Source organism: Dysidea avara, chromosome 4, assembly GCF_963678975.1.
Source record: "Dysidea avara chromosome 4, odDysAvar1.4, whole genome shotgun sequence".
Taxonomy (NCBI): domain Eukaryota; kingdom Metazoa; phylum Porifera; class Demospongiae; order Dictyoceratida; family Dysideidae; genus Dysidea; species Dysidea avara.
Genome location: NC_089275.1, coordinates 16,810,126 through 16,822,365, shown reverse-complemented (window position 1 = coordinate 16,822,365; position 12,240 = coordinate 16,810,126). Strand labels below are relative to the sequence as shown.

The following is a 12,240-nucleotide window of genomic DNA, read 5'->3' as shown; positions in this document are numbered from 1 at the left end:
GTAAAAATTAATTGCAGTATCTCAAGCTTACAAGCATGTGTGACTGCTCTATTAGAATATTTTGTACATAGTGACTGCTCTATTAGAGTATCTAGATCTTTAGCCACCATTTCCTATGACCCTATTATGTTGTCCGGTGTGACTGTTCTATTAGAGTATCTCAATCTTTTTCATACAAAATGTGCCAAGTTGCAATTCCTTGGTGCCCATTTTTCCAGTTTTCCACCTATTTTTCCAGCATTTTACTCTTTGCTTTTACCAACGTATTTTTCCAAAAATTTTGCCAGCAAAATTGGCGCATCCCTACCAAGCTGTAAAAAACGTGCGGCCCCCAAAAAGGCTAGGGTGAAAAAAGATGTGAAATCCAAGGTGGCAGACAAGAAATGGCTGTGATGGTAGGTTAATGGCAAAAATTTTAATTATGACAATTCAGGTGAATTTGCGTTGCCCCCTCCACTAGGATTCGGCACCAAATTCACCTGAATTGTCATAATTAAAATTTTTTCCATTAACCTACCATCACAGCCATTTCTTGGCCGTCACCTTGGATTTCACAACTTTTTTCACCCTGGCCTTTTTGGGGGCCGCACTCTTTTTTTACAGCTTGGTTGTTTTGGTTTAGATATCACTTCTTTTTGTATTGCAAGCCACAAAGCTGGCCATAAACTGACTTTGGTGCTTCCTTTTAACTTGTTTTTTTCTTTACTGCAGGAATTGTAGAACAAAGGAAGTAATTGTGTGTATAGCTTTTTGACATTTGTATATTTAACACTGAATGATTATCACATACTGTAGTTAATATGGTGACTTCTTACATAACTGAACTGTAGCTGAAACTCTCATTGCTTGTAGCTGAACTCTTTTCAGGGTGACTTGTTTCTAGCCGAACTCTCTACAGGATGATTTGTTTCTAGCTGAACTATGTACAGGATGATTTGTTTGCAGCTGAACTCTGGTTTCTTTGTAGAGCTGAACTCTCTACAAGGTAACTTCTTCTAGCTGAAATCTCTACAGGGTGGCTGAACTCTCTCTATATAGAGTGATTTGTTTGCAACTGAACTCTCTACATGGTGGTTTTTTTGTAGCTGAACTCTCTACAAGGTTACTTCTTCTAGCTGATCTCTCTATAGGGTGACTTGTTTCTAGCTGATCTCTCTACAGGATGATATGTTTCTAGCTGAGCTCTCTGCGGGGTGATTTGTTTGCAGCTGAACTCTCTACAGGGTGATTTGTTTGCAGCTGAACTTTTTACATGGTGGTTTCTTTGTAGCTGAACTCTCTACAAGGTTCCTTCTTCTAGCTGAACTCTCTACAGGGTGGCTGAACTCTTTATAAGGTGAATTGTTTGCAGTTGAACTGTCCACATGATGGTTTCTTTGTAACTGAACTCTCTACAAGGTAACTTCTTCTAGCTGATCTCTCTACAGGGTGAATTGTTTGTAGCTGAACTCTCTACAGGGTGATCTGTTCTTAGCTGAACTCTCTACAGGGTTATTTGTTTGCACCTGAACTCTCTACATGATGGTTTCTTTGTAGTTGAACTCTCTACAAGGTAACTTCTTCTAGCTGATCTCTCTACAGGGTAACTTGCTTGTAGCTGAACTATCTGCAGGGTGATGTGTTTGCAGCTGAACTCTCTACATGATGGATTCTTTGTAGCTGGACTTTCTACAGGGTAACTTCTTCTAGCTGATCTCTCTACAAGGTGACTTCTTCTAGCTGATCTCTCTACAGGATGACTTGTTTCTAGCTGAACTCTCTACAGGGTGATTTGTTTGCAGATGAACTCTCTACATGATGGTTTCTTTGTAACCAAACTGTCTACAAGGTAAATTCTTCTAGCTGATCTCTCTACAGGGTGATCTGTTTCTAGCTGAATTCTCTACAGGGTTATTTGTTTGCAGCTGAACTCTCTACATGGTGGTTTCTTTGTAGCTGAACTCTCTACAAGGTGACTTCTTCTATCTGATCTCTCTACAGGGTGATTTGTTTCTAGCTGAACTCTCTACAGGGTGATTTTTTTGTAGCCGAACTCTCTACAGGATAGTTTCTTTGTCACTGAACTCTCTGCAAAGTAAACTGATCTCTCTACAGGGAGACTTGTTTCTAGCTGATCTCTCTAGTTGGTGAGTTGTTTGTAGCTGAACTCTCTACTGTGATTTGTTTGTAGCTGAACTCTCTAAAGGATGATTTGTTTGTAACTGAACTCTCTACAGAATGGTTTCTTTGTAGCTGAACTCTTTGCAAAGGTGATTTCTTCTAGCTGATCTGTCTACAGGGTGACTTGTTTCTAGCTGAATTCTCTACAGGGTGATTTGTTTGCAGCTGAACTCTCTACATGGTGGTTTCTTTGTAGCTGAACTCTCTACAGGATGGTTTCTTCATAACTGAACTTGCTGCAAAGTAATTTCTTCTAGCTGATCTCTCTAGTTGGTGACTTGTTTGTGGGTGAACTCTCTACAGGGTGATTTGTTTGTAGCTGAATTCTCTACAGGGTGATTTGTTTGCAGCTGAACTCTCTACAGGGTGGTTTCTTTGTAGCTGAACTCTCTACAGGATGGTTTCTTCGTAACTGAACTTGCTGCAAAGTAATTTCTTCAAGCTGATCTCTCTGCAGGGTGACTTGTTTCTAGCTGATCTCTCTAGTTGGTGACTTGTTTGTAGGTGAACTCTCTACAGGGTGATTTGTTTGTAGCTGAACTCTCTACAGGGTGATTTGTTTGCAGCTGAACTCTCTACAGGATGGTTTCTTTGTAGCTAAACTCTCTACAAGGTGACTTGTTTCTAGCTGATCTCTCTATACAAGGTGACTTCTTCTGTCTGATCTCTTTGTCTAGCTGAACTCTCTACAGGGTGATTGATTGTAGCAGAACTCTCTACAGGATAGTTTCTTTGTAGCTGAACTCTCTGCAAAGTAATTTCTTCCAGCTGATCTCTCTACAGGGTGACTTGTTTCTAGCTCATCTCTCTAGTTGGTGATTTGTTTCTAGCTGAACTCTCTACTGTGATTTGTTTGTAGCTGAACTCTCTACAGGATGATTTGTTTGTAATTGAACTCTTTACAGAATGGTTTCTTTGTAGCTGAATTCTCTGCAAGGTGATTTCTTCTAGTGATCTATCTACAGGATGACTTGTTTCTAGCTGATCTCTCTACAGGGAGATTTGTTTGTAGCTGAACTCTCTACATGGTAGTTTCTTTGTAGCCGAACTCTCTACAAGGTGACTTCTTCTAGCTGATCTCTCTACAAGATGACTTGTTTCTAGCTGAACTCTCTACAGGGAGATCTTTTCGTAGCTGAACGGTGATTTGTTTGCAGCTGAAATCTCTACATGTTGGTTTCTTTGTAGCTGAACTCTCTACAAGGTAACTTCTTGTAGTTGATCTCTCTACAGGATGATTTGTTTCTACGTACAGTAGCTGAACTCTCTACAGGGTGATTTGTTTGCAGCTGAACTCTCTGCAGGATGATTTGTTTGTGGTTGAACTCTCTACAGGGTGACTTGCGTGTAGCTGAACTGTCTACAGTATTAACTGGTTGCTGCTGAACTCCCTACAGCATAATTTGCAATGTAATAGAAATCTATAATTGAGTAAGTCATAAACTAACTGAATGCTCTATTAGAGTGACTGTTCTATTAGAGTATCTCGATCTAGCATTTGCTACACGCAGTTGGCTTTGGAATCATAATTCAGTGGTTTGTAATCCGATTGTTCTTTACTACTGCAAGTACTTTCTACGATGAGTATACCAGCTACATACCAATTTTCAGCTCACTGCTCTAAGCGGTTTGCCTGGTAGGCATGAAAATTATTGGTATTTTTATTCACGAATCTCGATCGCGCAATAATTACACACCTTTGGTTTCGTATCATATCTCCATGATCTTTATTTCGATCGCTTTCAAACCACCAAACAGCACTCCTACAATGGTTGATCTATCTACAAACCGATTTTTAACTCATTCCATAAAGCGGTTTACCCTGTAGGCGTGACAACGAATCGATCTTGTTTTACGCGAATAATTGGTCATAAAGCCTTAACCATTCATCAGATTTGCACCAAATGTGATACTAGGATTCAAATTTGGACTCCCTTTCTGTGTCCCAAATTTCAAGGCTATCGGAGTACGCGTTTGTGTTTTATAGCAATTTTTGCAAATGTGCGAAAAGACGAAGAAGAATAAGAAAAAAACCCGAAACTTTGGCTGCTCGTAACTCGGAAATGGCTTGAACGATTTCCTTCAAATTTGGAATGTGGACTCCCCTAGCTGGCGGGCAACTCTCCAGCAAATTTAGTTCCAATCGGATAAGGTATCACCGAGATACAAAGGTGTGAAAATGACGTTTTCTTTCTTCCTGTCAATATACCCACGGTGTGGCACGCTGGCTTCTTGGAATATAATGTAGTGTGTTCATTATTTGCAAATGCTTTCACACAATGTGTATTTTTTTGCGAGCCTGTTATGCTCATAGTGTTGTGGCATAATTGGCACAAGCCTATAGATTTTAGTTTTTAAAGCATTTCTATTAAACATTTGCAAAAAAATTTTAAGCAATTACAGGAAAGGTAGTAACTTATAAGGTTGTTTGTAAATGAAATATTAAAATGCATTATATGTACTTGTTTTACAAAACCGCAGGAGTTTTCTGCGTGGCAAAATAATGGTAGTAACTAAAATAATTGAAGGGGTCAGTGGGAAAAGGAGACATGTGCCATTTTAGATTTGCCATTTTCTAAAAATTACAATGACTTGTTTTAACCATGTGAATAATGTTGTCACTAAGTAAACAGCAGAATTTAAAAGTTTATGGCAGTCTCAAATCAATTTTTAGCAAATACTACAATAATTCAATTATGTCCCAAAGTTGTGTTCAATACCCACCATGTGATCACCTAAATTTTAAAATGGCACTTGTCCCCTTTTGCCACTGGCCCCTTCAATTATGCATTGCATGTACGTAGAAACTGATTGTTTTATAGAACACTTATTCCTAAAGTTTGGTGTCACAAGGGCATATCCAGGGCAAACCTGACTGTTTTAGGTGACAGCTCTATTAGTATCTCGATTTTCTGCAGTACTAAATTTTCATCATTCAAATACAATTTCCAAAGGCAGCTGCCATGGTTGACTTAATAGTAGCTATGCCACTGGTATGGTTGACCTTCCTTGGGCTTATTTATGAACATGAAAACATTTTAATTAATGTAAATAATTCCAATTTTATTTAAATATTAGCAAATGTACAGCTTTCGCATGACAAGACTCCATTTGAACCATTTTATACACTTGTTATATTGCAGGAACTACTGAGAGAGCAAAGCATCAAACTATATCTATGATCACTTCACCTACTTCCGCTAGTGCTGAGTTTGGTATACTCATGTCCAAGATTATCAGAGAGCTACAGAAAAACGAAGATGACAACTTGGACAGAATAAAATGTGTTTGCTGTTTCCTTACACTTGGCGGCAATTCAGACATATTGTTATTTAATGATGATCAACGTGAGGCAATAGAATCATGTGCAAAAATAAGAACACTTTTTACGGAAAAGTTACGTAACTGCTGGAAATGGAATGACATCTCTTCATTAAAAATGATTATTCAGTCTTTAAACAATTCAGATGTGTGTATGAGATTGATAGATCAGTATGAGAAGAAGATTGATGCTCAAATGAAACTTAAAGAAATATATATTCATTGTGAAGCAGAAAATCAGTCACTTCCTCAAGGATATCATAAAATGGTTGCAATAGTAAACAACAAAATGTTCTCAACAATCACAATAGAAGAACATGACAAATTAAAGCAGTTCGTTTCCAGGAACTGTGGAGTAGAGTCTTATGTGATGTCTCCATCAAAAGTTTTGGAATACAGTTCTGTGTTACTTGAATGGTTCATACCTATCATTGCTGTGGCACACATGGTGGAAGTGTCCCAAAGAAATATTGATGAGTTTACTAGGGAAGCTTTTATGTTCTTGAAAATATCATCCAAAGTGATATTCGATTACAGAAACATTGTAAGATTCTTGTATTATTAATTTTTAAGTGTTCAAGATGTGAATTGTGTATGTCATGTACCTGAAGGTCATGTTTTGTTTTTCATTCCATTAAGTCGGAGTACAATATGTACCATTGTTGGATGCACGTTATTTATTTGCATTGAAGAATATTCTTGCTGCGTTCTCTATATTCTTCAACCCTGATGTATAGCATTGCCTTAACTAACCAATATAATTTCAATAATGGAATGAGACCTCTGTTATCTGAACACTGCTGTACCAGTTCAATTCACAAAAGTGTTCAGATAAGTGAGTTTGTTGGATGAATGAAATCTTAGTTGATTATATACAGAGCTCCATTCAGAACATGCAGTTACTCTAAGCACTGTGCCTAGCTTCTGTAACTGTTCACAACATGCTTACTTACTGTCACTGTGAAACTGTTGACTGTATGAGCAAACAAATAAGGAAGTTCATTTTTTAAATGCTTGTAAATTGTGTACTATAGACTGTCCACCGTACGAACATGAGGAAGTTTGGTTTGATAGCACCAGTAGTAGGGATGGGCAAATATTTGGTAATCGTAAATAATTCTCATGATTGTGTTGGCAATAATCAACACCATCTAATTTTCATTAATCAGAATTGGCAATTAATGTATAGTGTAATAATTGTGATAATCGAGGAATTTTCAAATAGAACAATCATTCATCTTAAATATTATTTTTGTCATTTATTTGTGTTATTTTAGTGTTCTATTTGGTTACAGTGGTTAAATGGGCAATGATTCTGATAATTGTGACAATAATTGTATAGCAGAAAGTTAATATCTTCCATCCCTAACCAGTAGCTCATAACATAATAATTATCATGTTATGTTTGAAAGTGCCAGTTGACTTTGTATATATTGGTTATGACACTGTTGATCGTATGACCAAATATGGAATATTCACAGAACTCTTGCTAGTGTGGGATGGTTCAGGCTTATTCCATGTAGAAAAACCTCCATAAAAATAAGGACAAAGATTTTGGTCCCAATAGTCCAGGCTCCTTTCATTTTTACCCCTTAGACTAGTAGGAGAAAGCCTCCATATTGGAGCTAAATTGAACTTTGAACTTTTAATAATAAGTTGATTGATTGATTATTAATCACTATAATTATATGACTGGGCCTGCAAAAACAAGGCATCTATGCCCCATCACTTATCTCAGTGCTGGAATAGAATATTCATTTCTGTAACTGTTATTATAATGTTCAATACTGGCTAAAAATTGCATGACCATAGCACAGACATAAAAAGTTATGGGCAATGAAAGTTTGAAAAGGTAGGCATATTTTATGTGCCTGCATGTCGTGTTTTCGCAGGCCCGGTCACATGTTGCATTGAAAAATTACACCAGCACATGTCTTTCCTTTTACTATGAATATACTTAATGTATTATAAGATTTTTGTATATCTGTAGGAGAATGAGCGCATGGGACTGTTATCAGCTGCTGAAACAGGTGACGTTGTTACTGTTGAGAGATTGCTAAATACTAGATACATTGATGTGGACACTACTGATCCTGCAGTTAGTTTATGCATTTGTTGTCATTCCTGTACATGGTGATGTGTTATTATGTTAGTGTGTAGTAGTAATAGCAGTACCATATATGTACAAATTTTTTGAGGCACATAATTTTCACGGATTAACAAATTTTAGAATTTTCAGTTTATTTTTGTGAATCACTCATTTTCAATCAGGTTGTCTATTGTATATCATACTATAGAGCTAATTTTGATAATTTATTAATTTTCAAGGATGAAAATTTTCAGATAAGCAACCACGAAATCCGCTAAAATTACGTCCCTCAAAAATTTGTACTCATAAGGTATATCGGTTATAAAAATCCTGACTTTGGATCACTGACCTATAAAACATCCAAGTCAGTTGGTCAGCTAGGTAACTAATAATTTAGTCAGTTACATAGTCAATTACTTATTCAGTTAAAATAACAACTTTTAAATTGATTTAACACTCATACAAGTACTCAGGGTCATTCTGAACATGTTACGATTTGCTGACACTGAAGTGCCAAAAACAAATTTTGTAAATCTAGCATTTTCAGTACATTATATACCGTATAACGGGAATGATTCGTGGAAGAAAACTTTCACAAATTTTGCGACTTTAGGTGCATTTGTGAAAATTTTCTTGCAAAATTTTTCCTACAATTTAAAAAGTTTTTTTCGTGTATCATTTGATGTAGCATTCATATAACGAATGAATAAGCGGGTAGCTACTTGCCTTGCTACTCGCTAACTGCTATATATGCGTGACGGTATAGCCAGTGAGGCGCAGGACTGTGGCGTGTGATTCGAACAGACGGATGCAAACTTCAGTGACAGTGGAAAAATCAGTGCTACTAAATGGGGCAAATATAATTGCAGCAAGCGATTTTCACTGTGCCGGAATGGCGTGTCTTAGCCTCGGTTTTTGCTATAGGCGTGCCTATCATCCACGCTCATTATTGTGAATGCCTACTTCTCCAGCGAAACAGCGATCATGCATGGCTACTAGTATGCGTAGCACGCAACATGCCAGAGTCAGCCATATAGTCGAGCGTTCCCTATCCATAGAAAAAAGATTAATTTGTTGTGCAATTATTAAATACTTTGTGCAATAAATCGTGAATGTTTTCTCGTGAATGAGGAAATAGTAGATCATTCGCGAAAGTTTTCTTCCGCGAGTCATTCCCGTTATGCGGTATTGTATATAGTATAACCCACCAACCATAATTGGCAGCTATATTTGTAATTGAGCAGGAACTATTTACTGCATGAGGTTGGTACTATTTGTGACCTTCAGAGTAGGTGAAGAACAAAATCCAGCCTGTACAATTGTTACTGTTCTAAGAGTGACCTTTCATCTCCTTTCACTTAATGCATTTCAAAGACCAGTAAGGGCCTTTACGTTCCCAAAGCAAACTCAATTAGTATAATGCAGTGGCGGATCTAGAAATTTTCAGGGGGAATTCAGGTTCAGGAAGTTTTCAATAACTGTGATCCCAGACTGAGAAGTGTATATAATCCAGCTGGGGTGCATGTTAACTTAGCTCAGCTACATAGATCTATAGCTAGCAATGAATCAGCAAAAATCACTGTTTCACATTTGAATCTTACCAATCCAGGTCTTCGCAGAAAGTTTTGAAGCAAAAGAGCACTTCCACTTATTAAAACGATAATTATTTTTAGAGGCGTTTAACACGCTTAAATGCCGTAATGGCACTGTCAGTGATTTTAAAGACAAGGATGGGAAGTTTAGCCAGTAGAAAAGTCCCGATATAACACACTATGTACGTATAACTCCTGGTGATTTTATCACCCACATCAAATTGTAAATAAATTTGGGGTGTGTGCACTATTTAAGAGGGGGTTTCAGCTGAAACCATTGCAACCCCCTGTATCTGCCACTGTAATGCCTTGAAAGTTATTAGCCATGGAGATAGTGTAGCTGCTTTGTGTGGTTATTCAATTGTAAGCTTTGTTAAAATGACAAGTTTTCCAAAATCAAGTTGCAATTAATGTTGATTCCAATGGATTGTGAGGCCCCAATTATAATTCATATCTTTTCATTAGCCATGAGTCCAGTAAATGTATTTATTTATGACAAAACTGTATTCAGCCAACATCAAATTCAGAACAATGTTTACAGAAGAAGCTTGATATACCTGGCTTCATATAATAACTATGTAACAGCATTTAAACCAGGTTGGGTCACCCAGGTCAATCGGCTCACATTTTGTCCAGGTCAGCAGCTTTACATAATAGTTAGATGCCAAGAACCAGGGTTCTACGGGATTAGAAAACTTGAAGGCCCTGGGCTGTAGCACCCGAGAGCAGCAAGGGCAGCCTGAGGGTTTTCTAAATTCCGTATAACCCATTGGTTCTTGACATATAACTAATTTAGGTTACAACTTGTTATTGTATCTTGAGTTGACAGCTGCTTGTAAACCAGAAATGTATCAAGAAACAAGCCCTCTACACCTCCCTATAATTCAGTGTGGCCATTGCCACCCATTTAAATGCCCATGCATTGTCAATGTTACAGGTGCGTGCTATGTTTTGAAGTCTTGACAGCTGCTTGTAAACAAAAAATTTATGTAGTGTTGATTAGTTAGTACAAACAAGCCTATTATACCTCCCTCTATTTCCTGTTACTAGCCATCTAAATTCCCATGCGTTGCAAATGTTACAAGCACATAATTGCTGTGTTTTGTATTGCTTCATAGTGTGGTCTCTACTGGACACGAGTGTGGCACTACAGGATTTAAAGACCACGTTTTCAGCCAATCAAATTTCAGTATCAAATTTGTTGCAGTCTAAACGTTTAACCTGGATAGAATCATGTGTACTTAGAAGGTCTATTTTACGGACTTACTGGAAATAAGTATAGTACATTAATGTATGTGGATTAAGCACATTTAATCAGTAGTAATGCTGTCTGATGGTATGCATGAATCCATGTCTGTTCATGCTTATGTGGAGCCATGCCTACTAATCAATATTATTGTTATTGTGCGAGACTGTCTAGTCTTGTAGTAGTTCAGTCTCATGAGGCATTCCCACTTTAACATTGGGAGTGTGTGACAGGAGCAGAAAAATAGGGGGGGGGGGGGCCTCCCCACTTTGAAAAATGGAGGGTAATGCCCCCTCACTTTTTCCAATGCCCACTTGCTAAAGCAAAGCAACTATTGTAGTCATAGCCAACTTACACTGTACTTTGCTTTGATTTACTGGGATTTGTACTAAAGGTTATGCAAGAATGAACTACTGCATGAATCAGTGCTGGGAATGCATGAGATCGAGATACTCTAATAGAGCAGTCACCTAGCTACTCTAATAGAACATTCAGCGGAATCATATATGCCGGTACTGCTATGTAATTAATTCGATCTGTCTCCATTATCATTTAATCAAGAGCATGAGTGTATACGTATTTGAAATGCTTTTATTTACTCATGTATTCAATTGTACAGTATCTTAATGATAGCTATTTCCATAATAATTATTATAGGAGTATCCTATTGTACCACTTAAAATGCTCTGAGATTCAATCTGAAAGCATTCAAATCTCAAAATTTTCCTGTGGAGCATACCCCCAGATGCCCTAGTATTGGCAAGGTACAGTTACTGATTTTAAAATACTTTGTAACTTACAGCCACCCCACATAACTTGCCCCCCATTTTTGAGTACTGTTCTTCACCCCAGGCATGTGATACTGTTTGTAAGCATACTTGGAGCAAAAATAACTTATCACAATGAATTAATAATTTTAACAATATGGAAGAACATTGACACGCCATAGTCTAGTCTTGTTGCAGCCCAGCTTCTTTTATAAGCCATGCCCACTTCTTGAGATTTCTATCTGTAAGCATGCATACATGCAGCCAGGATCTGTATTTTACTGTCTGTAAATCACACCCCCTAACAGATTATTAATCATAATTTTTACCTGTTTAGTTTTTATAGTCACCCCTGTACTGTACTAACAAAAATGCTAGTCATGTACCCAGAACGTATATGCCTTAAAGTGTTTTCAATTAAATTTTATTTTCATCAGGGAAGGGAAGTTTTGTGGTTAAGAATTTCTGATTCATACTGTGGTTAGCTACTATAAAGCTTCTCCTTTTGATAGTTGGAATTTTTAAGGCGATAGTGTACTTTTGCCATTGTTGATAAAGAACATACACCTTTATGTAGTTTCATATGCAACATACAGGTAAAAGGGATATATACAGTGGTAACATTTGTGACCCACTGAGCGAAAACCAGCCATTTAAAAATGTACTGGGTAAAAATGCGCATGCTACATAAATAATTTACACATGTTTAATTGCTAACAAAACTCAAATCAAGAAAACCAATACACCATCAGATTTGCCTATTCATGGGGAGTAAGAAAATCATTGTTTCGTGTTTCATATAGCAGGGTCAGCAATGAAAAAAATCGATAATCACAAAATTACTCCCCTACTATTTTAACCTATAGGGCACATCAAAGTATTTTTGTATGTTCTAATAAACTTCATATACCTTACTCCATACGATGGAAATTGTGATTGATTTGTGCTGGAAATCATGAAAAATTGCACACTCCCGGATGAAGCATGGGTTCCTTCCCATACTTGGCATATATAGTCCAGGTCTATACCTGATTATAACCCACAGCAGAAATAGATTGATTTGCT

At 37.2% G+C, this 12,240-nt stretch overlaps 1 protein-coding gene across 1 annotated transcript in view; it reads left to right on the top strand.

Moving 5' to 3' along the window:
- LOC136253360 (CARD- and ANK-domain containing inflammasome adapter protein-like) overlaps window positions 1–12,240 on the top strand; it is a 53,848-nt gene that overhangs the window by 16,079 nt on the left and 25,529 nt on the right. The window contains exons 3-4 of the mRNA XM_066046014.1: window positions 5,304–6,025; window positions 7,472–7,579. Of these exons, the coding sequence (XP_065902086.1) occupies window positions 5,304–6,025; window positions 7,472–7,579 (830 nt within the window). The remainder of the gene's footprint in view (window positions 1–5,303; window positions 6,026–7,471; window positions 7,580–12,240) is intronic.